Source organism: Cladophialophora immunda, assembly GCF_000835495.1.
Source record: "Cladophialophora immunda strain CBS 83496 unplaced genomic scaffold supercont1.7, whole genome shotgun sequence".
Classification (NCBI taxonomy): Eukaryota; Fungi; Ascomycota; class Eurotiomycetes; order Chaetothyriales; family Herpotrichiellaceae; genus Cladophialophora; species Cladophialophora immunda.
Window position 1 is genome coordinate 3,966,492 of NW_015622547.1, and position 24,376 is coordinate 3,990,867.

The window sequence follows — 24,376 nt, forward strand, 5'->3', positions numbered from 1 at the left end:
GTTGCGATGGCTACAGCGCTTACACGGGCACAACATTCGTTCATGCTGCATGGCGGTTATATTCAACCCGGGCACGTCACGTTGATATGCGGAAGCAAATGAAGGCAATTATAAACGCGAGGTCTCGGTCAATGAAAAGTCGCAGTTTACATGCCAAAGGAATTTTGTGAAGCACATGGCCTGACGCTTGAGAGCAAGAGACATTCTAGCTGGTGACCACGTGTGAACTTGAGGGTGACATGTACCTAGGGATTGACCACATGGCCAACAGCAGAGGCTCGAGAGAGGTCGACATGGGGGTCAGTGATCCAACAGGCCCAAGACAGGAACGGAAGAGTAACCGACTCCCAACGAAGACCTCTCTTGCATAAACTCGTCGTTTGACACGATGGCAAGATGATCTCGTATTTGGTTCTGCTTCTGTGCTTGATGAAAGGACGACTGCACCCGCAAACCATGGGCTTCCAGCTAGAAATCCACCATCCGGCTCAGCAGACGCCCGATGTCAATGAACAAAGCGATCAAGATTGCAGGTAAACGAACTTCAGCAGCCATTGTTGCGGACAGATTTGTGAGATGGAGGGGTTGGTGTGGTGAGTAAGCCAACTGCTCCAATCAAGCATTGGCCTTTACCCGTCACTCAATAATATCCAAGGAAGAGTCGAAGTGATAGCTGGACACCCGGGTTGGACCTGGTCCTTTACTTCTCATCCAGATCGGTCGAGCAAGTCAGCTCTTTCCATTCGTCCAGACCTTTGATGGTCTCCTCGCACTTGGCCCTGATCGTTCCGTACGCATCTGGTCCGAGTACCAACCTCATGGGGATGTCCCTACCAGTCTCGCCGGTCAGGACATCGATGAGGACCTTGACTCCCTTCTTGATGTCGCCTGGCTGTTTGTTGTCATATTCATCCATCAACTGCTCTCCCTTCCGCACCGCTGTTCCTTCGTAGTCCGCAATCTCATTCTCTCGTTTCAGCTTATTGCCAGCGTTGAGAAAGTTGGAACGGAAATATCCAGGTTCGACGGTGCAGACTTTGATGTTGAAGTCTGCCAGCTCAAAGTAAAGAGTTTCCGAGATACCACTGACGGCCCACTTGGAAGCACAGTATAGCCCAACTCCCGCAACACCGCGCCAGGCACCGACACTGGAGAAGTTGGCCACAACTCCGGACCGTTGTGCTCGCATATACGGAACAATGGCCCGGGTAGTGTTCAATAGCCCAAACACATTGGTGGCGAATTGTGCTTGAGTTTGTTCCGGTCTTCACCGGGTCAGTATTCCTGTCGAAGCAACAGAACCAAGGAAAGACTTACGTGAGTTCCTCCAATCCGCCGACTTGGCTATAGCCCGCATTGTTGATTAGATAGTCGAATCTTCCGTAAACTTGATGCGCTTGTTCAGCTGCCTTCTTGAGATCCTCCAAGGGCGCAGTAACATCCCAACTCATCGTCGTAGCGCCGGCAGTCTTGATGTCATCAAGCTTGCTGGCATTGCGAGCGGTTGCGATGACTTTATCACCCCGTCTCAATGCACCAAGTGCGAGTTCCCGACCGAATCCACTGCTGCACCCGGTGATGAACCAGACTTTGGAGTTTGTCATTGTCCTCGAGATGCTTTTGAGTCTCGATTGAGGTCACACGGAGTTGTAGTTAGCAATAGGCTGATGGAGGCTGGATTGACGCGTCGTTGATTGTTATCGCACGATTCTTAGATGTTGCATATTCTCACAAGTTGACCTTGTGAAGACCTTTATACCATAGAGCTGGCGCCCAGGCGTGTCTCGGCTTTTAGAGCCCATTCTTCGCCCACACACGGCCAAGAGAAAAGCGGCCGATGGAGGCAGCTGAGAATGTGCTCGATGAAGTAATCTTGCGCTGTGCGGCATCATCTGAACATCTCGACTCAACCTGATGGAAGCTTCGCGGGTAGACAAGTCCACGCGGGCAGACGTCCGTGCTCGTTGTGTCGGCCAAGGCCATCAAGTTTCTCAGCCATCCATCCAAAGGCCGAAACACGGTGCAGGATGCGTGTCGAATGCAACTCGAGGATGACAAAGGCTACACCCCCGACAATCTTTGCTTGGTTGGTGGTATTATCCTTATACTCTTGGCTGGCATGTGTTGCGAGGGGAGAATCCTCGAGCGATTCGCGTGCGGCCGCTACGCCCGCTCATCACCGTGCTTTGCAACCGGCACCACCAGCAGCACCGGCTGGTTATTCCCGAGGGAGGGCCTTTCGAACAGGGTGCACCTGCGAGAAACTGCCGCCAAGCGTCCCAGATCGGCACTCGTTTACACAGGGGTGGCCACACATAGAAAGAGAGAGGGCAATCCTTGGGAGAAGCAACTTCGGCCTGCAAGTCGAAAGAGCTTGGAGCTTTCATGGTATTCGGGCGAGCCGGATGGACTGAGCCGAGACAGGAAGGCAGAAGCAAGCTGGTGGCTCTCAATGGCTGGCGATTCGTTATTGCTGAAGTCGTTGTCAACCTCTAGTTGAAGCCGCCAACGATTTCGCAGTCTGCAAAGCCGAGAAAACCCATGGCGACAGGAGAATTTACGCTTAACATCACAAGAGTCATTTGTAGGGACGACTTGAACACAGACGAGGGGAAATTTTACAGGCGAGACAGCGAGTAGGTCGAGCAGATGGCTTGCAACACGGGCAGTTTCCCCGCGGCAGTGGGTGCTGGAGATACTGTCCCTTTTACATTGGAGAAATTTTCGCCGTGTTCTATCCATCTTGCCAACGTCCACTTCAGCTTTGCCAGAGGAAGCCACCCACCAAGAACCGTCGGTGACTATTCTTCGTCGTCGAGCTCCTCAGTTTCGGCAGTGGCCGCGGCCTGTTTGCCCTCGGAGCCCGAAATAACTTTGGTCTTGACCGCAGGCTCATCCTCTTCTTGGTCTTGCTCGTCGGCGTCGTCCTCGGGAGCATCCTCGCCATCTTCCTCCTCCTCATCGTCCTCCTCCTCTTCCGGGGCGGCAGGCTTGGACTTCTTGGGTGCAGGTTCGGCAGGTTCGGCTTCGGCCTTTCGCTTTTTGGGAGGGGGGGCTGTGTCAACGGTGAATTAGCCATCGAGTTTGGACGGTAGCAGAGACTACTTGAAAACAAGGTGAGGTCAGGGCTTACCTTGTTCCTCCTCCTCCTCCTCTTCGCCCTCTACATCTTCTTCTTCCTCTTCCTCCTCATCTCCATCTTCATCATCCTCGTCGTCGTCGTCTTCATATCTGCGCAGGACGGAAGATATCAGTACTCAATGATTATCCGGGCCGATGCCAGCAAAATGTGTGACACAAGTGTAGGGGAAGAGCAAGGATGAGGAGATGATGCATGCTGGGCTGTGCCATGGCCCGCGCACAATGATCAGGCCGGACACGGTATTCAGAGAGGGAAGGATGCTTCAGACGGTCGGTTCCACCTCGAGTGGTGGGTGTTCAAGCAGAAACGATCAAGAAACGAGGACAGACAAGATGAAACTTACTCTTCTTCTTCTTCTTCCTCGTCGTCCTCGGGGAGCTCGAGCTCTTCTTCTTCTTCGTCGCCTGGTCGGCTTCTGGTGGGCGCCATGTTGTAGAGGATGTTTGGATGTGACGTGTAGGTGAGGCAAGATTGAAGGAGGTCTAGGAGAGACGGAAAAAGGATAGAAATACAAGTGAAAGCAAGCTATGGGGGGAACAAAGAAAGGGAGAAGAGATGCGTGGTCGAGGTAGGGGGTGAGCGAGCGGAATACGGCTGAGAAACTTGGGAGGGCGCTGGGGGGGAGAGCTGGGGGGGGAGAGCTGTGGGCAAACGTCAGGGCCCAGAGTCCATGTCCCAGGTTTGCACTAGTCAGCAGCTCAGGGGAGCGAACAGAGGGGAGAGGAGAGCAATCGGGGGACGCAAGAGGCGGGCTTCAGGGCAGTCGGGGGGTGGGAAAAGACAGAGCCCGAGGTGTGCGCATCATAGTGCATAGAGCAGTTGGCCAGTGGTTGGCGTGCCGCTTGACCTTGCTTGACCAGGAGGGAAGCTCCAGAGGGCTGGAGGAGAGGAGAAGAGGAGAAGCAGATTTTGGCTGAAGTGCCAGGAGTGCAAGCAGCACAAGAGAAAAGTGGGAGGGAGAAGAGCTGGGAAGTGCGCGAGAGCCAGAGAGCGAGGGGCGAAGGGCGAGGGGCGACAGGCGAGGGCGAGGGGAGGAGAGGAGGTGGGCAAGAGAGCTTCTGTGGGTAATTGGGAGGTCCGAGCAGGCAGGGAGGTTGGGGAAGTGCACAATCAGCATGCTGGTGATGGCAGAGGAGTTGCCCCGTGCGGCTGCGGCTGCGGCTCTCTTCTCAGTGCTCACCCTCTGGCTGTGACCCTCTTGAGTAGGGCTCACTAGGCCTCCCCTGGGCTTCCGAAGTTCCTGATGGGCAAAGGCTCGCTACTACTGCTCCCTAATTGGACCCCGTCTCCCTGTCCCGAGCTCCATCAATGGCGCCAAGGCTGACCAGGACCCCATCTCCCGGAACAAAGAAACTGCGATACCGAGGGGCCCCATGGCCATCGCCTTGGCGCCCTCTGGGTTCTTCCTGCAACTCTCCTTTTTGGTCTCTCGGGCTCTTGTCTCGCTTCACTTCCTCAACCTTCAGCTCAACGTCATTTTGCCTCACCGGACAGACCGAATCATCAGCGCCCCGTTCTCTCTCCCGTCTCCAGTGCTTGTGCTTGCGCGGAAGCGTTTTCCGGTTGATTGCCATTCACATTATCGTACTCCGTACTTCCCTACCTGAAGCTGCTGGCGCTGACTTGTGTGCTTTGCGAGGGAAAAACTGAAGAGAAGGGCCCAGCTCAATATGACCTGTCGTCCTTTTGCCCGTCCTGCACCCCAACAATTGCATTTGAGCCCGCGCAACTGCATTGTCCAGCTCCCACAACAGCCCCAGTGTGACAGTGGTCGATAATAACATGGCCAGAACCAAGCCGTGGCCAGGGTCAAAGGTGTCACTGTGCAACGGCTCGGGGGTTTTCTGCCTCTCCCTTGTATACCTCTTTCAATCCACCTTCAACCGCCCATCACGTTTGCTGAGCCTACAAACACCACCAGCACTGCCGCAAATGCTGTGGTTGACATGAAGACGTCGGCCCGTCTCTGAGCAATCACGTTCATCACCAATGAAAACACCAGGCTCATCATGCTGATTGCAACCAGGCGTGCAGCCATGCTCTTCACACTGAACAACACCAGGATTGACAGTGCCGGAATCACGGCTGACAACAGCATACATATCGTATTCCCAACCTGCACCAACGTTTCTGGCCTGTACTCCCAAGTCCGCTCAAACGCTTTCTCTGCCATAGACCGGTGAAGCTTATATCCTACTACCCGGTGATATAGCGGCACCACCTTTTCGCTCAGAAAGTTGGCAAGAGCGTCTTTGCTTCCAATATTCTCGTTTAGCGTCAACAGGTCTTCGTCGATGCTCGCATCTCGGAAGATGCCCGCTTCCACACCGTACAGGAACTGGTCGCCACCGCTTTCTTCGTCATACCACTGCCTGCGGAGCTCGAGGTTGTCTTTTCGCGGTTGCTGCAAGGCGTTGATTCTTGCCGTTCTCAATAGAGCTCGATCTGGCCCCACTGTGTCAGCGACCCTATCCTCAATCATTGGTTCTAGAGCCATGCTTCCTACAATACTGGTCCAGCAGGGTTCTTGACCGCTCAAAGATCCGGTGTATGTCCTCTTCGGACATGCTCTCGGGGTTATCGATCCATATCCGGTCGAAGCTATTAAGCCCTGGTATCTTCCTCACCTCGTTGATCACCACTTCGAGATGTTGCAGCTCCGCTTGCATGTGCAGAATATTCTCTAGGTTCATGCTGGAGAATTTTCTGAAAGCTTCGATGTTTTGATGGCTAGCCATCATTGATGCCAAAGCCCCGTACCCCGTCATGGTCGTAACGCAGCGATCTTGTCGGCGGCTTCCGAGAAGATGATGAAGATCAGGGGTATGTCTTCTGTGGGAGGACAGCGGGCGGATGTCTGCTTATAATGAGGACTCACAGACTAACTTGTCCAACGCAGCTGCGTCTCCTCCTCTGTGGGGCGCTCGTCGAAGGGCTTCCACCTGCATCGCTGCCCAAGAGGAATTGGCAGGCTCCGAGCTCTCGCCTTCCAGCGTTCACCAACGGGAGGCTTCCAATAGGAGAATGGGCGGACAATGCCACTCTGCAGAAGCTCTCCATTTGGTTGATTTCCTGGCAACTGCTGCATATTGAGAGCCTGGCTGTCCCTGCGTTCGGAAACTACGCGAAGATCGCCCATATTACCAATCTCACCTACGTGGCAATGGCGTTCAAAGCACGTGCTTGTTTCTTACGACACACCTACCATGAGTTACCGGCTTGGTTTACGATGTATCTCATGATGTACCCAGGAACCACTCCATCTTGGTCCACAGACCAGAAGTCCCTGAATATTTGGCCATTTGTAAATTTGAGACAAAGTTTGCACCGCAATAGTTGCCCGTCAGAAGTCTGACAAGGTCTCGGGCTCCCTCAGTGCGGCAAAATCCAATGCTGCAACTTCCCTTACCGAATGTGGTCCCGAAATAGTTGCTGGTGCTTTCGTTGGCAATCGTCGATTCAGTCTCTACCATTCTCCAGACCACGGTGCTACTGTTGCAAAGACACGCCTCCTGTCGTGACACTGATCCACGATATTGGGAGGTACTCCCGAACTCTCCAAAACCGTTTTGCTTTGCACATGGAATCGCCTGTTTTTTGTCAAGAAGTCGACATGTCTCAGGGATTCGGAGGCCCACAGCTGCAGCCCTGTATGCCGGCTAAGGGTTCTCATCGTGTTTGGAGGAGTTTGTCACATGTTGCCATATTGCAGCTCGCCCGAAGGACGGGCCCGACCCTGTACAACGACACGATCCAAGCGGAGATCATGCCATTCCCAAACTGGCTTGACTGTCACTTGGTAGTATTTAAGATGGCGGACTTGTCTGTCTCTGTTGCTGCTCTTTTCCGTGCTGGTGGCTTCGGACCTATCCATTTGCAACGTGAATGAACCGCGGAGTTTGAGACGGCGGGCTAGAGCGAGAGGGAAAAGCCGTGACGGGACCTACCAGTAAGAGGAGACCACCATTTGCCCCAGTTGAACAAGAGAATTACTGACCTTGTGAAAGACAGGATGGCCCGAGTCAGCTGGAGGAAGCATTCATCCAAAAGGGCTTCCAATTTACTTCGGGCTTTTCCGGACTCAAAAGCCATGGCCAAAAAGCCCATTCTTGACCGGCCGCGAGATTCTATCATCAAGCGCCCGCTCCAAACAGAGGCCGAAGAGCCGAGCAGGACAGAAGATTATGACGGTAGTGGTCTTCCAAAATACCTTGGAGAAGTCATGTTGGTGGAAGAAAGAAGGAGGCGTCTCAATCTCTTTGTGGTCCTTATGTTCATCCACCTGGAGCCGAAGAAGAATCCACGGCTAGGTCATCGTCAATCGGCGACCACCCCGCGGCGAGTACTGTTGGATACTGGTGCCGATTTCAATCTGATTTCTGACGAGGCCCACACTGAATTGGACCTGAACAAACAGCCATACAATGGCCGTGTGCATTCAATTGGTGGATACACCGACCTCAGCAGTACTGTCGTCCTTCAGTGGCATTTTCGGAGTTACAGATCCGAAGCGGACCAGAGTTCGCCATCATATCGAGCGCCGTTTTATGTTTTGCCACCAGAATCCGAAGCAAAATTCGACTGCATCCTTGGTCGACCATGGATCGAGGAGAACTGGGATGAGTTCATCGCTTTGGTCGAGCTCAACCGAAGAAAAGAGAGCTCACAGTAGGGAAATCCGAAAAAGTACGGTGGTTTTCGTGAAGGGTTTTGCAGTTGAAGCATCACGGCACCGGGGCATCGAATCAATCTTCACACGACAAAAGCACACCAACCGGATCAAGCACGAGCGCAGACGTTCTACTTATGAAGAGAATAATCCCATGGATGTACCACCAAAAGATGAGACACAGACCTTAATTTCTGGGAAAGGACTCCCTCCTCACGGACTTCTGAAGCGAGGTCGTATGACAAAATCCCCCCCGAAATCTGGATTCGGACCGAGGGAGGTGTTTGGGTGACGGGCTACTGAAGACGGATTTGTTACACAGCTGGTTGAGTAAAGTCCCCAGTCAACAAAACATTGCCAAATGGCCAACGACGTTAATTTTGTACGGATATGGTCATCTGGACATCGCGGAAGCCGCCACAGCGGATCCGAGAATGGACTATTCAGTTTGGTATCTTCAGAAGTCTTGTTCAACCTGTCAATTGTTCTTGTGGCTTGTTCTCAACCTCCGCATTCTAAAGTGACAAATCTAGCGTTCATGGTCACCCCCGACAGTCCCAGGTGACTAGCAAGCCCGAGTGCAGCAAAATGTCATCACTCGAAAGCTGCAGTCGACAAGGATGTACCGTTGGCACAAGATGTACATGAGCACATCTTCTCCCGGGTATATGAAAGACGAAGCATCCTCCAATACCAAGTTGCCAACACATGGGCATTTCAATCCGGGCTTGGGCACGAAGTTTGTCTAGTTGTTTCGCGGTTTCAGCTACCGGCTTGTTTGCCCTGTACTCGCCTCACTGTTCGGCCACCCGCCCATTTTGAGGCATGGCGACAGGGCACAATCGCCCGATCTCGAACGCTCTTATGCAAGATTCCCATCAGCTCGAGACTTCATATCGCTCGTGGCAAGCTCGTCGTCCGCAGTTGTTTCGTCCATCTGACAGGACTTCACCAATGGTACGATTTCAATTCGTCCTTTCTGCTCCTAACCAAAGCACATCTTATGCTATTCGCACGCTCGCTGACACTTGAGAGTAGGCTTTGAATTCGAAAGTGTGCATTTTCGTCATCGCGGAGGGCCAGGAGCATCCCGTCAAGCTGTGTCATGCGCTTCACGATAGCACATTGTCGAAGAGCATCATTTCAAAGAGCAAGGCGGTTGCCACCCGCGGTACCATTCGCCCGAATGCACCGACCACCTTGACCGATCATACTGGAACGAGTCATATCTCCACTTCTAACATTTCTTTGCGATGGTACTACGATGATGGCACGCAGACCTTCCCTGAGACATTCTACATTGTGGATCAAATTCCGGCCACTGAAACGGACAGCAATCGAGGAGAAGTCAGAGACCACCACTGGGACGCGATCCTCCGCAGTACCGTCGAACCCCCATCCACTGCCCTTAGCCCTCAGGTCAACCCGATATGCGCTGCGCCACCCGGGGTCGATCCCCGGCGGGAGCGCGAGAGAAAAGAGCGGGCGGAGACGAACCAGCAGAAATTTGAGAGGGAGAAGGAATTGCAGGCCAAGAGGATTCGAGACGCTTTTGCACTGAAGCAGGCTGGCTCAGGAAAGCGAGGATGAACTTGACACGGTATTGTTTCGGGCGATCGGAATCGGCAGTGGTTACGACTGGGTATGACTGAATGAGAGAATGAGCATCTTCCATGCGGGCCGGCCCCTGGTGCGCATTGGGCGAAGCCGTCAACGATCTTGTGGGATTCAAATGGTGATTAGCGTATGATCCTAATTATAGCCATTTCAATTTCTTTTTCCTTGAACAGAGCTGCGAGTATCACATGCCCATCGCGCTCGCATGTTTTCAGCGTCTACAGCATATCTCCAACACGCCACCCTGTCCGTCTGCCCTTCGTCGTGGTCTACCATTGCTGTGACTCTAGATTGACTGGGCGGCAGGCAGGCCACTCCAGACTGCAGCCTATCGTTTGTCCAGCCCCATGTTGGTATGAGAAACAAAGAGCTCTTGTCCGAGCCGCAGCCTTGGGGGCTTTACCGGTGCCGCCTGCAACGAAGAACTTCCGTGGGACCTTGACCAAATTGAGATGGAGGAATCTATTCATGAACATATCAAACGAAATATAGATCCAGGGATAATGCCATTGCCGCTTCCATTTTGCTTGCCTTGTAGCCGATGAATCTCAACATTTGCCCAGTCCGCTCTTTTGACTCTTCTAGCGACTTCCTGCTTTATACACTAAGAAAATGTCCTCCAAAGCATCTAAGCCATACCGCCGTTCACCCTGATAGTCTGTCCGCTCACCCACTCGGCGCCCTGGCCGCAGAGGAATGCGATCGCTTGGGCGATCTCCTCGGGCTTGCCGATCCGGTTGGCCGGGTGGAAGCCCGCCAGCACCTTGAGCACCTGTTCGCTCTTGCCCTCGAGGAAGAGGTCGGTGGCCGTGGGACCCGGCGCGATCGCGTTGACCCGGATGCCTTTCCGGGCGAGCAGGTCCTTGGAGAGGAGGCGGGTCAGCTGTTCGATGGCACCCTTGGTCGAGCAGTAGAGTGTGTAGGGTCCGTTGACGGTGGAGGCGTGGCACAGCGTCGTGGAGATGAGCACGATGCTGCTGCCGGGCGCCATGTGCGGCAGGGCCTTTTGCACGAGGAAGAAGGGGCCTTTGACGTTGAGGTTGAAGGTCCGGTCAAAGTCCTCTTCCGTGCACGACTCGACCGTCTTCATGGGCAGGATTCCCGCGTTGGGGATCAGGATGTCGATCTGCCCGAATTTGTCGACCGTCGCTTTCACCAAGTGTTCGACGCCCGCGACCGTCCCGGCGTCGGCTTGTACGGCGTATGCCTTGTCGCTGCCGAGTTGCGAGACGATTTTCTCCGCCGCGGCACTGTCGCGGCCGTAGTTGACCACGACTTTGGCTCCGAGTTGGACTAGGAGTGTAGCTGTGCTGGCGCCAATGCCTTTTGTGCCACCCGTGATCACGGCGACCTTGCCTGAGAGAGGAGCGGAGGACATGGTGGTGGGTTTGGTTGTGGCTGGTGGGTGAGTCGCGGGTGTCGTGCTTGGAGTGGCTTGCTGGGAAGATGACGTCTTGTTGGATTTGTGTTTGGAGATGATTGCTCTAAACTGTCTCATGGAGTTTTGTTGTTGATATGGATAGAAATCAGAACTGCTCGAGATTGGGGTTCTCCCACCCCCTTGATATAGACATTGGTCCTTGCCGGGCCATGACTATCGCCGAGTTTTCGTAAGTCCAGGTTCGAGACGACATTGTGCCATTTTCGCAGAATGTCCTGATCAACCATGGCGATAGGTATCGAAAGACGTCTCCGGCCGACGTCGTGTGAAGCGACTTGTTTCTTCCCTCCTGTTTCGACGGTCGCCTTTAGCATTCCCGGATGCTTAGCGCCGTGGCATAAGGCCAGCGACGCGGACAAAGCGTTTCCAATTGAGGAAAAGGTGCTGTTTTGGGAAACTCATTTCTCCGCAATCACCGACAGGTTGTTGGAGGCAGAATGAGGACATACGACCTTCTCCGGGTATGCGTCGGACCAGCCAATCTTCTGCTGAGAAAGTCGCCACTGATGTAATTGTCCTCTGGAAATATACCGCACGCCTCGGCGCTGTTTGTCTTCGATTGAGCGCTCACTCTATTCCGTTCGTACATGAGACTCGCTCAGAGAGGTGATCTAGATCTCCGAAGGCCGCGTTGGTAAGTCCAGAAAATGTTTGGAGTCGACATGCAAGGACATTTCGCAGTATGAACGGTCCATGTTGTAGATATCTCAGATATAAGAAACATGTTTCACGGTGTTCAGTTTCTCCCACGTCCAGACAAATTTGCCTTGCCAAATCCGAGACCTCAAACACACATACTAGAAAATGGCTGCGCGGCCCCTTGTGAGCTTGGTTACCGGGGCAGGCTCCGGTTTTGGAGCCTTGACGGCTCGAGCACTGGCAAGATCGGGCCACACGGTTTATGCTGGCTTTCTGCAGTCTAATGACGACAAAACTCCGGTGTATAGGGATGCCGCAAACTTCGCGAGAGAGAACAGCTGTCAGCTCCGAGGCATACAGCTCAATGTGGTCAAGGATGACTCGATCAGGAGGGCGGTCGACAAGATCATGGCCGACGAGGGAAGGATAGACGTTGTTGTACACAACGCTGGTAAGTGGCAGGTAGATACCTTGAGAGGAGCGACTCGCGGAAGACCAGTTCTGACAGCTGTTCAGGACACATGAATTTTGGACCAGCTGAGGCATACACGCCAGAACAATTTATGGAGATGTACGAAGTCAACTGCCTTTCTTGTCAGCGCATCAATCGAATCGTCCTGCCGCATATGAGACGGGCTGGAACCGGGCTGCTTGTGTGGGTGTCGTCCAGCAGCGCTCACGGGCCGAGTTCCCCGTTCCTGGCACCATATTTTGCGGCCAAGGCTGCCCAGGACTCCCTCGCACAGACCTATGCCGTGGAGCTGACTCAGTTCGGCATTGAAACGTCCATAATCGTGCCCGGCGTTTTCACAAAAGGCACCAATCACTTCGCCACTGCGATGAAGGCGGGGGATACAGCAGTCGAAAAAGAGTATATGGAAGGCGCTCTGAGAGGGTGGGATCAGATCAGCGCCCAAGGTCATGACAAGATTGTTTCCCCGGATGCTGATCCTGGAGCCGTTGCAGAAGCGGTTCGGCGCGTGGTTGATACAGAACATGGCAAACGGCCATTCAGGGTGCATGTTGAGTACGACGGAGGGGGCGCAACCATCGTCAACGGCGTCCGCGACTTGGTGAGGGAGACCTTTCTCAGCAAACTGGGCCTGGCAGACCTACTCAAGGTCAAGATATTCAAGTGACATTTCGGGTAGGGCCTCGGAACCCACGACATTTAAGATCACGTGTACGCCATTCAGACCTGTGGCTGTACCTAGGTTGTTTTGGAAGAATATCCCTCTCTGTGAGCTTGAGAGATTTGGCAGGTTGTTCATCCCGCAGGAACTGATGGAAGAAACTGAAGAGTGTTCGAAGTCTACTCGATTATTTAGTTCCAGTTGTCATTCTCTGTCATTTGAAAGCGCCCGCAGGAGGCGCCGACAGGAGTCTCCAAATCAATGCCGTCGATTGAGCCAACTTCTCCTGACAAGATGAAAAAGTTCTCAATTTGTTCCTGTCCTCTTCACGTTGCTCAAAACACGATTCCCAAGGTCTTCGACTTATCTGACCCGTATCCGCCTAAGTCCAAAAGAGCCATGATTCCGTTCACGAGACAGTCTCATCACTAGCTACCGTCAAGAGTTCTCGGGATTACGTCTCGTCTTACGTCCTGGACTCTGACTCCTCTGACCCTCAGAACCTGCGCTCAGCCCACGATGATGCTACGAGGGTTCAAACGGTGGTGACAGGGCCTGCCTACAGTATCAAACCCCAGACTTGGAGTGCCCCCCCGGCTATATGTGACCAATATTGATGCGTCAGCGTATTTTCGCCATGCGTTCCTCCGCGGCCACTCGTGTCAGCCAATCGATTGAATAGTAATCAGTAAACTTGGCAGATATACCATCCACTACGACCTGAAGTTCGTCCTCCGTCCATCGTTCAAGATCTTGCCTTGTCTCCCGAGTGATGGAAATTTACAGATAAACCAAGCGCTCTTTACAAGATAGAAAGCCCCCCTTTGCCGGAAAAGTTCCATTCGACTGCCTCGATAACCGTCCTGCGGACGCCTACATTTGGCAAAATAGCGGAGAGGGTGTGAGGAGGTGACAGCTATGGACCACATAAATGATCACGGCATCTTTGATGTCACCCTAATGGGCCACCCGGAGGCACGAAACGTAGATGAGTTGTGGGCTGGCAAGACGGATATCAAAGAACGACGCCGATTACAAAACCGATTAAACAGACGGGCCTACAGTTTGTTACCTGAGTCCGGTGTGGACTTCTTGGGCTAATGAAAGCGCGCAGGGAAACGCCAGACTGAACAGAAGCTACTTCGGAAGAGAACCATGACTGAGGCCGGCATTGAACAAGAAAACAGCCGTCATCGATGGTCCAGACTACCTGGTGTCGGCGTCTTTACCCTCGAAGCGAAAGACAGCGTGATGTCAAATGGACCCATCACTTTGAGCTCCCTGGTATCTGCTGCTGGGAAGCTCTCTACACGACACAACATCACCGTGTCTTTCGGGTCGGTAAAGACGTCGAGTGAACATCTTAACCTCAAGCCCGTGCAGTCGTGGTGTCGAAGATTCGAGGAGACGATGCTGCATATCGGTCCTGTAGGCACGGAAGTTCTTGATGAGGACATCTCGGCGAGAGATTCAGACCCGGTCGTTTTCGAAGAAAGCATCATTCACGCTGTTGGCATACGCTATCACACTTTCATACCTAGCCCGGAAGATCAGCTCCTCAACCTGATGTATTACAATGTCTTCCGCGGACTTGCAAAGAACATCAGGGCATTGAACATGGAAATGCACTTCATGGCCTCTTGGGCCTCTGATAGTCCTTTTATCACTGGGAAAATTGACACTTCTACCTTGGCACCGGACTTTCAGCCGACATACCTACAACAAACGGTGTCGCACCACCCATGCTTTGATATCTTTCCAGACTCCGTTGTGAGAGACAATGCCATAGATCATTGGTATGTCCAGAAACACCCACTAGAGGGGAGATTATGTATGGCGCTTGCCGGCAGGCATACCTGGCATGAGATTGACCTTGCTCTGAAACATGGGTGTGTGCTTTGGGGTGAACCGGATGTCACGGAGAGTTGGGAGGTCACCCAGGGCTTTGCAGATGACTGGCCGTTTCTTGTCAAAGGTGCTGTTCGATTGGAGGCTGCAACAAACCGATATAGGGCGTTGCGAGGTGAGCAACCAATTTTCTTTGCCTGAGGTTGGCAGGTTGTAGGAACATTAGATGCTACCACGGCGGTCGCAACATTGGACTGACATCCACCATGAATTCGCACACCTCGGTAAAGCTGTTGGGAGAAGGGTGTGCTGATATCCGGGGCGGAGACGTTGCGTGGCATTGAAACTTGCGAGCCTTCAGAGGACAAATGTTGGGTTTGGTTGTATCATCAACTTTGCAACCACCGAGCTTCCGCGAAGAACAGGAGGTGACTGCACCAAAGAAAGCATCGAGCACTATTCCCGTGTCTTCTGTTTGTGGTTGGCAAGTAAGAGTCAAAGCGGTCTGCAACAATGTACCTGAATGTGAGCTGAGCAGTTCTCAGAAGGCCTTTTGCTTCCAGCTGACGCATTTTGCAGCTTCTGTGCGCAGCCACCCTGCTCGGTGTTGTCCATCCTACTCCTGTCTTCCCTCGTGCATCAAACCAAGTGTTTGCTTTGGGCGCTGCCAACAGTCCAGCCGATGTCTACGATGGCGCTGGTGCAGGCAGCGACGCCTACCGAACCTATTCTGGCGACGGCTCAGCATCATCTGGCTGGCCGGAGATGGCGCAGTGGATCTCGTTTGAGGATATGTGAGGATAAGAGAACATACCGTCTCGGCTCGACTGATATCCGAACAGGTTTGTTGCGAACGAAAACTTTATGCGGGTGTCGTGTGTCAATCTAGGATCAGATAATGGGCCCGACAACAGCGACGAAGAAATCACCCAGATCTGGGACGCAATCCAGTCTGCATCTTCTCAAACCAACGTCGACCACCGCTTCATCCTGGCAATCCTCCTTCAAGAATCCAATGGCTGCGTTCGAGTCCGAACGACCGATAACGGCGTGCCCAACCCGGGGTTGATGCAGGCTCATGATGGCGAGTTCTCTTGCAATGCAAATGGGAACATTCAGACACCGTGTCCCGCTTCTGAGATCACCGGCATGGTCCTTGATGGTGTGGCTGGGACTTTGAGTGGGGATGGCCTCGCTGGCATACTGAATCAAGTCGGCGGACAGGACGCGGAAGCATACTATCGGGCTGCCCGACAATACAACACTGGGTCAATCGCAGAGGACGGTAACCTGGACGAGGGGGGATACTCTACGAATTGCTACGCCAGTGACATTGCGAACCGATTGATGGGCTGGGTTTGGGCAAAATCGAGTTGCTCCCTTTGAGCACAGTATCGAGTTTGTTATTGAGTTGCAATTTTGGCTCATTGTGATGACTGTGAGGACTGGGTTGCAGAATCTGGTACTCCGCACTCTGCCCTTACCATCTGAAGGTTGCTAGAGTATGACCGCAATCTGGGGGTCGCTCGCGACCAGTTGTAGAATTTGTCTTGTCATTATCGGCCAGACGCAATATGTCCAAGAGGTGATACCTGCACGCACCTACTGCGGGCTCGCATATTCAGTGTTTGGGATTTTGGGCTACGGGTCAACCCCGGAGGGATTAATGCCCGAACTTCTGCCACCTGGTCTTTGAGCCGCAGTCACCAGTCAGTTCCAGTTTCCTGTACCTGCGCACGAAGATACCATTGTCCCGTTGAACTCGTTCATTGGAAACCACCTGTCTACGTAACTAGATGTTGACCCTCTCGTTCTGAACCTCCCTCCTAGACTTGACATCGAGCACTCCGCCACCATGCTACCCTTTCTCGCTCCATACCTTTCCAACCCTCGGCAATCACTGTCGCAGGTACTGAATTTCGCCCTGGTTCTGTCGACTGCTTTCATGCTATGGAAGTCTCTGTCCGTTATTGCAGACTCGCCCTCGCCCATTGTGGTGGTACTGAGTGGATCAATGGAGCCTGCATTTCAAAGAGGTGATTTACTGTTCCTTTGGAACCGAGACAAAACGGCCGAGGTGGGAGAAATCGTCGTCTACAACGTGAAGGGCAAGGACATTCCTATTGTTCATCGCGTCGTCCGAAGCCACGCAGCTGCAGCGCCCGTCGAGGCGGACAAAAGGTACACACATCTGTTTTGGCTCCGAAGTCGAGTTCTTTCAACTAACGCGTGGTCTCAGCAGTAACCTCTCGAAAGCGTCCCCGAAACTCCTCACCAAAGGCGACAACAACGTGGCCGACGACACGGAGCTCTACGCGCGGGGCCAGAGTTATCTGGACAGGAAAGAGGATATCATTGGGAGCGTTCGCGGATACGTGCCAGCGGTGGGATACGTGACCATCATGCTGAGCGAGCACCCTTGGTTGAAGACGGTCATGCTGGGAATCATGGGCTTGATGGTGATTTTGCAAAGAGAATGAAGGATGATACCATTTAACCAATGAAGACGCGCCAACCCACGGACAATCCTGAACGACCTCCTTTTTGAAGGATGAAACATCGCCAAACAACGAGTGAAAACGGCACTCTGCAACCCTTTTCCCGCTTGTGTAGGGGTTCTGCCGCCACAGGTCTCGGCTCTGTCAGATATACTAAGACACTTGTTGGCAAGACCAGGAAATATACCGGACAAGGAGGATCGCTTTGCCATCAGCGAAGGGATACTGTCGGATTGTGGCCGATGTATAGGGATCGGAGGCTTTTGGACCCCAACTCCCGCAGTCAGGAAACGTGGACCTGTCAAGTGCGGCTCTAGGGTTAATAAGGCCTCTTGATGGGAGTAACAAACACATGCAGACAGCTACAGCTCCGGATAGGGTGCAGGCTGTGCTGACGGTGCTGGCGGTTGTCGGACAATTAGATGCCTCCCAGTCCGGAAGCTCCCTGGTGTGTTCAACGCCGTTGGATGTGACAAATAAGGACGGGTCGAGCAGGACATGGGCCTTACAGGGCGAACCCTCTTGGGGAACATCTCCTAACGACCCGTCCAACGGGCGTCGAGCATGGCGCCATATGCAAAATCTGGACCCCAACCGTGGCGCCCAGAAAGTCAATGGCCAAATCCCAGTGTCCCCCTGGTCCTTTTGCTGCTCTTCACCCCGTCGAGCCCGCGTAGCGCCGCGTGGTTCGTTCCACGACGACCAGAATCATGCATCCTCCAAGACGAGCTGAAAACGCTCGCCTCCTTATCGCTGGGACGTCTCACAATCCTGATCATTTTCCTTTTCTCCGTCTTTCGTGGTTGTCGGAACAATTGTGCATCTTGCGCCATGCGCTGCTGATCCTTTTGATGGGTAAGTGAGGTGGCTTCCCACCCATTCTCGTCGTGAGGCGTTCTACTCTTGCATACGCCCAACGCCAGCCTTACGGGACCAAGTCTAGCTCGTGCTGCAACAGGCGCGTCCCAATTTCCCCGACTCCAGTTGCTTATCTGCGCCTAGTCGACGATTGATAATAGCAACATCTTCTGGGTCGCTAAAAGGATCAACGCCGCAGAAAGTACTGCTGACACCTGGGCTTTCACTACGGGTTTTGATACCGCCATCACTTGGCTGTCCAGATAATCTCCTGCCAAACGAGCCTGTGTGACTGTCGCATCAGGGAGTGCCCTAGACTTGGGTCGGGATACTTTGTCAACACCGAACAATCAGCTACAGATCTATACCAAAGGATCTGTGTTGCGACTTTTACGAGGAATTGAACCGAGATATCCAAGCATGTCCTCATCAATGTCGTTCATCGAAACAATTTTGGACCACAGCTGACCACAGTCCATTCTACACACCGCATCACAGCTGAGGTTTCACAATCGTCAGAATGGACCACGAACAGTATGATCTAGGCTCAATGCCTTTGCAACACACGTCAATCCAGGACAATGTTGAGCTGCTTAGCGGGAAAGGTTCGCCTGGAATCAGCGTCACCATTGGTAAGACGCAATCCGCTCCTTACTATCGACGCCATTCACGGGGCCATTCTGGAGACGAGCGATTGAAGTCGATAGACGAGACGGAAAGCATGCGAGATGAATCGTACGACATGGTAGAACCAGCCACGCCCATCAAGGCTCATCGATTTAGCGCAGGGCAATCCGCTGCTTCGTCAGTGCTTCGGCGATTGACCACCAAAATCAATCCCATGTCACGAGGCACATTCCGATCTACCAAACGTTCTCAAGGGCGGGAGTATGCGACGTTGGACGATGGTGAGGATGCTCAAGCAGCGATAGTAGATCTCTCGTCGTTGGAGGGCATGGGCTGGGAGCTGACCGACTTATCAAACCCCGACACCGCGCGACTCCAAGACGAGGAAACCGAGTACGTGAGCGCGTCGAAAAGTAGTGGGAAACCGGATTTTCGCTCGTTCGTTCAAAAGCGTGCGTCGGTCGGTGACGGAATGAAAGGCGTGGGCGTGCAACTCAGACGCGATCCGACGCAGATAGTGCGAAGAGGAACGGGAGGAATGCGCAACGCTGACAGCTCGGGCATCGATCGGAGTAAGACCGTGCGCGACTTGGGCCAGGACCTTGCACACAGGAAGAACATGATCGTCGAGGTCGAAGAAATGGTTGATTTGAGTACCCTGGACGGTGGAAACCCGGAGAACCGTCAGAGTCGCACGTTCGAGACCATGTCCATGAGGCAAAGCGTCTTGCCTCAGGAGACCAAGAGTTATTTCTTCCCCGATGACCCGGACATCCCCAACTGGAAACCATGGTCAATGCGGAGCTGGTACATTTGGTCCTTGATAGGCCTTGCGTTGGGGCTAGCGGGGTTTCAGGAATACTTGTGCCAGAGATCCTTCAAGTCTGTCCGAGAACATAGTGGTATCCTTGCCTTCAATGCTGTGGCTGAGATCTCTACTTGGGACTTCTTTGCGTGGAAGTGTGAGTGAACAGGGCCAATGAACATGCTCCTCTACTAACAAGCCGCAGATCTTCCCACGATGATCACCATTGTCTACGCCGTCCTGTTCTCAATCATGGATTTCGACATCCGCCGTCTCGAACCATTCTATCAGCTATCCCGACCTCGAGGTGCCCCAGCAGCTGCCTCCCTGAATCTGGATCATCTGACCATGTTCCAATATTTCGTGCCTTTCAAGGCGTTCAGACTCCGGCAATGGGCTGTGTTCTTCTCAACCACGGGCAACATAGTGGCCTCGATGGTCTCACCTGCCCTACAAAACCCCTCCATCACATTTGCCACGAATCATGATCCAGGATGTAATGAAAACGGGTGTCCTGGTGGCGAGAAGCATTATTGGGTACGGATCTCGCCTGCCTGGTCTCGGGCCTTGTCGGCGAGCTATGTGTTTGTGGCAATCGTGCTCATCATTCTGTTCATCCAGTTGCGGCGCAAGTCTGGACTACTCAGCGATCCGAAAGGCGTCGCTGGAATTGCCTCCATGGCCACCAAGTCGCATATTCTGCAGGATTTCGCCGGACTGGACGAAGCCAACTGCGCCAAGATCCACAAACGATTGGCGCATCGACGATACGTGCTCTATAAGTCTTCCATCTGGCAGGGTGAATGGAGCTCGAAGAGTGAGCCGCCGCAGGACAGCGAGAGAAAGCTCACCAGCCCACATCCGTTGATGCTGCAGATGAGAGCGGGCATTCCGTTCCTTGCCTTTATGGTCTTCTGTCTTGTATCGATCCCCATCATCACGTTGACCAAGGCCAGGGTGGTGCCGAACGCTGCACCGTGGCTTCCGATTCTCATCGCCACAGGCTTGAAGTTGTTCTTCAGCACGTTTGAATCTGATGTTCGACTCATGGAACCCTTCTATCAGCTTTCCCGCGGAAACGCCCGACCTGAAAACAGCCTGACCCTGGATTACCAAGCGACTGTGTATGGGATCATGCCTTTCAAAGCTCTCTTGAATCGCCACTATCTCTTGGCACTGGTGGGAGTGGCCTCGGTGCTTTTGGATATTTTGACGGTGACTGTGAGTTCTTTCTCGGTCAATTCGGAGGACTTTATGCACGTGGGAAGTCATGGCGAAGACCGATCCAACGGCGACGAGACGTTCGTTTCCTTCTGGACCTCGCTCATTCTCTCCGTGTTTATCTTGCTTTTTGTTATTTTCACGACCTCGCTGGTATATCTTCGACGGCGACACCCTTTCCTGCCTCGAGAGCCGTCCACGATTGCGGCGGTGTTGGCCTTCATCTACGCCAGTAACATGCTTACGGATTTCGTGGATACCGAGAGGCTGAACAACAAGGCGATGGAAAAGAGGCTGAAAAACATCAACAAAAGATATGGACTGGGATGGTTTAGAGGAAGAGACGGGCAGATTCACTGTGCGATTGACGAGGAACCGATGAGGAGTAAATACGTGCATGGCAAACCATATACGATGGCACAGGCAGGGCCGTTACACGAAACATATTATTCAGTTGCATAAAAAGGCCGACAAAGTCTGGGATGAATGGCGAGGATTTGGGACTGGGCAGGACATAGTGGGCGGTGCCATTGGCGTTGGTAAAGAGCTTGGATATGAGATACGAGGCAACAGGGACATATACACCCCGGGCATCTTACACGATATGGACCCAGGACGTCATCGGGCTGTGATATGCTCGAGCTCAAGATAGTACAATGAGGATCTTTGATAAACGGAACAAGGACATAATAATGGTATATCTGACATGCTGTACAGGAGCGTCGTCATTAGCGTCCTTCTCTTTCCGTGTCCAAATATCTGTCTAGGTGGGTATCTAAGCTCGTTCTAGTAAAGAGCATGACAAGGAACAAGGAAGAGAGACCTGAAAGCGGGGCTGGTGGCCATCCGTAGTTACCGCTCATGGTCAAGTACAACCTCTCGTTGGGCCAAGTGAGCCGACGACGACTAGACCAGACGATTGGCGATGGGAATCGATTGGTGGCCACGGCGGGGAAGAAGGTTGCCATGGGCTGGAGGATGGGAAAAGTACAAAGTATGCAACTTGGTAAGAGGCGCGTCCAGCGCCCATCACCCATGACGTATGACCGAACCTGAGCATTCATCACCACTGCGTTCGTCTACTCTTGGTTCTGCTCGATGGCCCAAGATCGCTCTCCTTCTTCACACCGAGTCTCCTTGTCCCAACTGCTCCCTTCGTGTCCTGCTCTCCAAACCCACCTGCAACATGCCCACCCCAGGGTATGTCTTCCGCGATGGCGGCGACACTCCTCCAGCAGAGGAGAAGCCTGATTCAGAGTTCCGCCAGAGAATCACCCAAGCCACGAAACCTCCTGCAGTGACTTCGAACGCTCCCCTGGCTCAGAACACCACCACAAGCCACCAACTAGCCACGGGAGCCACGGGAGATCATGAAGTCCAGGGCGCTGTCCAGAGGGCCGGTAAGGAGGACAGAACAACGAATCTGGGATGGCAAGCCAACGCTGTGGGTGTAGATAACTTGGTCGGAGGCCTTCCCAATGACGAGCTGTGGACGCTGATCAGGAGATTCAACAAGGCAAGTATCTCAAAGCCTCCCAATTTTGTGGAACATACGCTTACCGCACTGCTAGCAAATGTACCATGTCAAAGCCATCCCTCAGGCACCTCCCGGAGGATTGGACCTCAACTCTGCCGACGACGAGGAATTCTCCCCCGACAAACTCCGCTCAAACATTGAACGTCTGTACATGACCGTCATTGTCGGGCTGATTGCCTTTGGGAAGCACATTGCAAGATTGAGATCATGGCGCGAACCCCGTCGGACCGCTTGCTTCGCCGCTGTTTACTTTGTGGCTTGGATATTCGACTTCATCGTGCCCACTCTGGTCGCCATGGTTATCGTCCTCATCACTGTCCCGCGGTCTCGGAGTATCTTGTTCCCTCCTGCACCTCTTGCACTGGTCAGCCATAAGTCAGGTGGAGTCCAGAAACCAAAGGCCGGTGTGTTGGGCAGCCATGACAGTGTCACTGGAGCACCCGAGAAATACAAGGGCGAGGCTGTTGAGCAGGAGGCTAGTAACTTGGTCTCCGGCATTGCCTCTGTAGCCATCTCGAGCGCTGCTGGCCGGCATGACCAAGCAAGCCCGGATGAACAGGGCGGTAGCAAGACCTTGGATAAAGGAATGCCCGACCCAACCAAGATCGCTACAGCCGCGGCAGATGCTTCTTCGTCTGCTCAAGGCGGCGACCCGGATGCTGTCCAGGACAAGACCAAGAAACCCATGGAGGATGCTGTGTGGAAACAAGTCCGCCCGATCATGCGTGGCATCGGAGAGGCCTCTGACATGTGGGAGCGTCTCGCCAACGCCTTGTCGCCCACTCCGCCCTTTTCCCAGAAGAATCGTCTCCAGCTGGGCGCAATCTTCGTGCCAATTCTTCTGATCTCTCTGATCACTCCTGCCCAGTGGGTTATGAAAGGATCGACATTCTTCGCCGGGTTTGGCTTTTTCTCCGACCCCTTGATTAGACAAGGCATTCAATTGTTGAACGAGAAGATCCCAGACTGGCCGAAATACCTCGAGATCCGCAACACTCTCCTCAAGGGCGTACCAACCAATGCCCAGCTTACCGTCACTTTACTGCGCATTGGCGAGGCCAACCGCGCTCCATTACCGCCACCACCAAAGTCCTCTGAACCGCCACCAGACAAGCCAGCCGAGATCGACAAAGATGCTATTACTGAGGGAGGCTTAGATGCGTCGCACTCGGAGATCGAAGATGTCATTACCGTTGACCAACCCAGCGGCACCGAAGCTACGGAAATGCAAGAACCTAAGAAGAAGAAGGGCGGTTTCGGCGCCAAGATACTGTCTGCATTTAAGACTAGCACGGCCGGCGCAGTAGAGACCAAGCTGACTACAGACGCTGTTCGAGCTACCATGGGTTCCGGCAATGCGAAGGAGAAGTTGGGCGTGCTTCCATCACGGGCAGAGATGAAACGCAAGCCGAGGGAGGGGCCTGTGGCATTCCGGGCGAGATACCACGGTCGGAAGGGTGCCGTGTACATTGACAGCTCCGTTTCGCCGCCGAGTGGCAGGAGACCGGCCTCACCGTGCGTATATTTCACGACACATCTTGACGACGACGAAACTGTGGAGAGTATGCCTCGCGACCCCGATTGGGCAGTGTCCATCACGGATATCGCGGAGGTGAAGAAAGTCGGTGGGCTCGGGTGGAAGGGTAAGATCGTGGTCGGGTGGGCGACGGAGAGGGAGGTGAAGGATGGAATTGAGATCGTGGCCAAGGATGGGTCGGTGTACCGTGCGATGGCTATCAAGGAAAGGGACGAGCTGTTCAATCGGTTGATCTCCATGGGCCAGCAAGTGTGGGAAAGCCATTAGATGCCATCGGTTTTTGGGTGTGCTGTAACGAGAAACGATCATGTACGAGTAGAAGGGAATGCTTGCGATGTTTTGATGTTCATGCCGTGAAGGGTGTCGGCGCGCTGTGTACGGAGGAGACCAGTTCCCTGCCTTCATGAACAGTAATGAGCTCTTACGAGGCGCTCTGTACATGCTGTTTTTGGGGTCCCGACAATGTTCAGGTCTCGGGGCGAGAAGGGGCTCTGAGCCTTGGTCTCACTACGACTACAATATTCCTTACTCCCTACGCGTGTCCAGGATTCAAACACACTTCCCTGCAGCGGCTCTACTGTTTCATGATGTACTCTGGTGGGTTTCTGCGGGCCAGTAGAGGTCCCCGGGGGAAGGAAGTGCGGAGGTCCATATGTGTGCAGGTACTTACCTAGATAGTGTTCGTGGGAACTGCCCATGTCTGCATCGCTGGCTGGACATTGGGGGGATACGCTCTGGGGGAAAAGAACCCGTTGCGGGCCAACAATGCGCCGGAAGATGGCTGTATTACTACACGGCCTTTCA

At 53.5% G+C, this 24,376-nt stretch overlaps 12 protein-coding genes across 12 annotated transcripts; 8 read left to right on the top strand and 4 right to left on the bottom strand.

The window, feature by feature from the left end:
• Positions 1–198: 198 nt before the first annotated feature.
• Positions 199–2,364, bottom strand: PV07_12049 (uncharacterized protein). Its single transcript, XM_016399540.1, has 2 exons — positions 1,318–2,364; positions 199–1,265 (listed from the first exon to the last, which is right to left on the bottom strand). Exons 1-2 carry the CDS (start codon positions 1,602–1,604, stop codon positions 701–703), a joined length of 852 nt encoding a protein of 283 aa, XP_016244102.1. The 5' UTR covers positions 1,605–2,364; the 3' UTR covers positions 199–700.
• PV07_12050 (uncharacterized protein) lies at positions 2,352–4,225 on the bottom strand. Its single transcript, XM_016399541.1, has 3 exons — positions 3,486–4,225; positions 3,134–3,231; positions 2,352–3,055 (listed from the first exon to the last, which is right to left on the bottom strand). The coding sequence occupies exons 1-3, from the start codon at positions 3,569–3,571 to the stop codon at positions 2,802–2,804; spliced, it is 438 nt and encodes a 145-aa protein (XP_016244103.1). The 5' UTR covers positions 3,572–4,225; the 3' UTR covers positions 2,352–2,801.
• Positions 4,226–5,021: 796 nt separating this feature from the next.
• PV07_12051 (uncharacterized protein) lies at positions 5,022–5,959 on the bottom strand (the record flags this gene model as incomplete). Its single annotated transcript, XM_016399542.1, has 2 exons — positions 5,649–5,959; positions 5,022–5,587 (listed from the first exon to the last, which is right to left on the bottom strand). The coding sequence occupies exons 1-2, from the start codon at positions 5,908–5,910 to the stop codon at positions 5,022–5,024; spliced, it is 828 nt and encodes a 275-aa protein (XP_016244104.1). The 5' UTR covers positions 5,911–5,959.
• Positions 5,960–7,232: 1,273 nt separating this feature from the next.
• On the top strand, positions 7,233–7,814 carry PV07_12052 (uncharacterized protein; the record flags this gene model as incomplete). The annotated part of the gene is made up of 1 exon (XM_016399543.1): positions 7,233–7,814. One exon carries the CDS (start codon positions 7,233–7,235, stop codon positions 7,812–7,814), a length of 582 nt encoding a protein of 193 aa, XP_016244105.1.
• An 822-nt stretch (positions 7,815–8,636) lies between these two features.
• On the top strand, positions 8,637–9,401 carry PV07_12053 (uncharacterized protein; the record flags this gene model as incomplete). The annotated part of the gene is made up of 2 exons (XM_016399544.1): positions 8,637–8,768; positions 8,850–9,401. 2 exons carry the CDS (start codon positions 8,637–8,639, stop codon positions 9,399–9,401), a joined length of 684 nt encoding a protein of 227 aa, XP_016244106.1.
• A 641-nt stretch (positions 9,402–10,042) lies between these two features.
• PV07_12054 (uncharacterized protein) lies at positions 10,043–11,134 on the bottom strand. The gene has a single exon (XM_016399545.1). The coding sequence runs from the start codon at positions 10,924–10,926 to the stop codon at positions 10,057–10,059; it is 870 nt and encodes a 289-aa protein (XP_016244107.1). The 5' UTR covers positions 10,927–11,134; the 3' UTR covers positions 10,043–10,056.
• Positions 11,135–11,437: 303 nt separating this feature from the next.
• Positions 11,438–12,921, top strand: PV07_12055 (uncharacterized protein). Its single transcript, XM_016399546.1, has 2 exons — positions 11,438–11,959; positions 12,025–12,921. The coding sequence occupies exons 1-2, from the start codon at positions 11,674–11,676 to the stop codon at positions 12,645–12,647; spliced, it is 909 nt and encodes a 302-aa protein (XP_016244108.1). The 5' UTR covers positions 11,438–11,673; the 3' UTR covers positions 12,648–12,921.
• Positions 12,922–13,559: 638 nt separating this feature from the next.
• PV07_12056 (uncharacterized protein) lies at positions 13,560–14,690 on the top strand (the record flags this gene model as incomplete). The annotated part of the gene is made up of 2 exons (XM_016399547.1): positions 13,560–13,704; positions 13,756–14,690. The coding sequence occupies 2 exons, from the start codon at positions 13,560–13,562 to the stop codon at positions 14,688–14,690; spliced, it is 1,080 nt and encodes a 359-aa protein (XP_016244109.1).
• A 159-nt stretch (positions 14,691–14,849) lies between these two features.
• PV07_12057 (uncharacterized protein) lies at positions 14,850–15,875 on the top strand (the record flags this gene model as incomplete). The annotated part of the gene is made up of 3 exons (XM_016399548.1): positions 14,850–15,014; positions 15,069–15,283; positions 15,332–15,875. Exons 1-3 carry the CDS (start codon positions 15,003–15,005, stop codon positions 15,873–15,875), a joined length of 771 nt encoding a protein of 256 aa, XP_016244110.1. The 5' UTR covers positions 14,850–15,002.
• A 320-nt stretch (positions 15,876–16,195) lies between these two features.
• On the top strand, positions 16,196–17,630 carry PV07_12058 (signal peptidase complex catalytic subunit sec11). Its single transcript, XM_016399549.1, has 2 exons — positions 16,196–16,670; positions 16,729–17,630. The coding sequence occupies exons 1-2, from the start codon at positions 16,345–16,347 to the stop codon at positions 16,967–16,969; spliced, it is 567 nt and encodes a 188-aa protein (XP_016244111.1). The 5' UTR covers positions 16,196–16,344; the 3' UTR covers positions 16,970–17,630.
• Positions 17,631–17,751: 121 nt separating this feature from the next.
• On the top strand, positions 17,752–21,169 carry PV07_12059 (uncharacterized protein). The gene is made up of 2 exons (XM_016399550.1): positions 17,752–19,434; positions 19,483–21,169. Exons 1-2 carry the CDS (start codon positions 18,366–18,368, stop codon positions 20,958–20,960), a joined length of 2,547 nt encoding a protein of 848 aa, XP_016244112.1. The 5' UTR covers positions 17,752–18,365; the 3' UTR covers positions 20,961–21,169.
• Positions 21,170–21,684: 515 nt separating this feature from the next.
• On the top strand, positions 21,685–23,839 carry PV07_12060 (uncharacterized protein; the record flags this gene model as incomplete). The annotated part of the gene is made up of 2 exons (XM_016399551.1): positions 21,685–22,074; positions 22,100–23,839. The coding sequence occupies 2 exons, from the start codon at positions 21,685–21,687 to the stop codon at positions 23,837–23,839; spliced, it is 2,130 nt and encodes a 709-aa protein (XP_016244113.1).
• Positions 23,840–24,376: the final 537 nt, after the last annotated feature.

What these genes read in the sequence shown, in the direction of transcription:
- PV07_12049 (XM_016399540.1), bottom strand. Translation starts at nt 1,604, where the DNA reads ATGACAAACTCCAAAGTCTGGTTCATCACCGGGTGCAGCAGTGGATTC. An exon ending in GGCGGATTGGAGGAACTCAC is followed by an intron (nt 1,266 to 1,317) that starts GTAAGTCTTTCC and finishes GACCCGGTGAAG; the next exon opens with ACCGGAACAAACTCAAGCAC.
- PV07_12058 (XM_016399549.1), top strand. Translation starts at nt 16,345, where the DNA reads ATGCTACCCTTTCTCGCTCCATACCTTTCCAACCCTCGGCAATCACTG. An exon ending in CCCGTCGAGGCGGACAAAAG is followed by an intron (nt 16,671 to 16,728) that starts GTACACACATCT and finishes GCGTGGTCTCAG; the next exon opens with CAGTAACCTCTCGAAAGCGT.
- PV07_12054 (XM_016399545.1), bottom strand. Translation starts at nt 10,926, where the DNA reads ATGAGACAGTTTAGAGCAATCATCTCCAAACACAAATCCAACAAGACG.
- PV07_12050 (XM_016399541.1), bottom strand. Translation starts at nt 3,571, where the DNA reads ATGGCGCCCACCAGAAGCCGACCAGGCGACGAAGAAGAAGAAGAGCTC. An exon ending in GAGGAAGAAGAAGAAGAAGA is followed by an intron (nt 3,232 to 3,485) that starts GTAAGTTTCATC and finishes CGTCCTGCGCAG; the next exon opens with ATATGAAGACGACGACGACG. An exon ending in GGAGGAGGAGGAGGAACAAG is followed by an intron (nt 3,056 to 3,133) that starts GTAAGCCCTGAC and finishes CCGTTGACACAG; the next exon opens with CCCCCCCTCCCAAAAAGCGA.
- PV07_12059 (XM_016399550.1), top strand. Translation starts at nt 18,366, where the DNA reads ATGGACCACGAACAGTATGATCTAGGCTCAATGCCTTTGCAACACACG. An exon ending in GGACTTCTTTGCGTGGAAGT is followed by an intron (nt 19,435 to 19,482) that starts GTGAGTGAACAG and finishes AACAAGCCGCAG; the next exon opens with ATCTTCCCACGATGATCACC.
- PV07_12055 (XM_016399546.1), top strand. Translation starts at nt 11,674, where the DNA reads ATGGCTGCGCGGCCCCTTGTGAGCTTGGTTACCGGGGCAGGCTCCGGT. An exon ending in CGTTGTTGTACACAACGCTG is followed by an intron (nt 11,960 to 12,024) that starts GTAAGTGGCAGG and finishes ACAGCTGTTCAG; the next exon opens with GACACATGAATTTTGGACCA.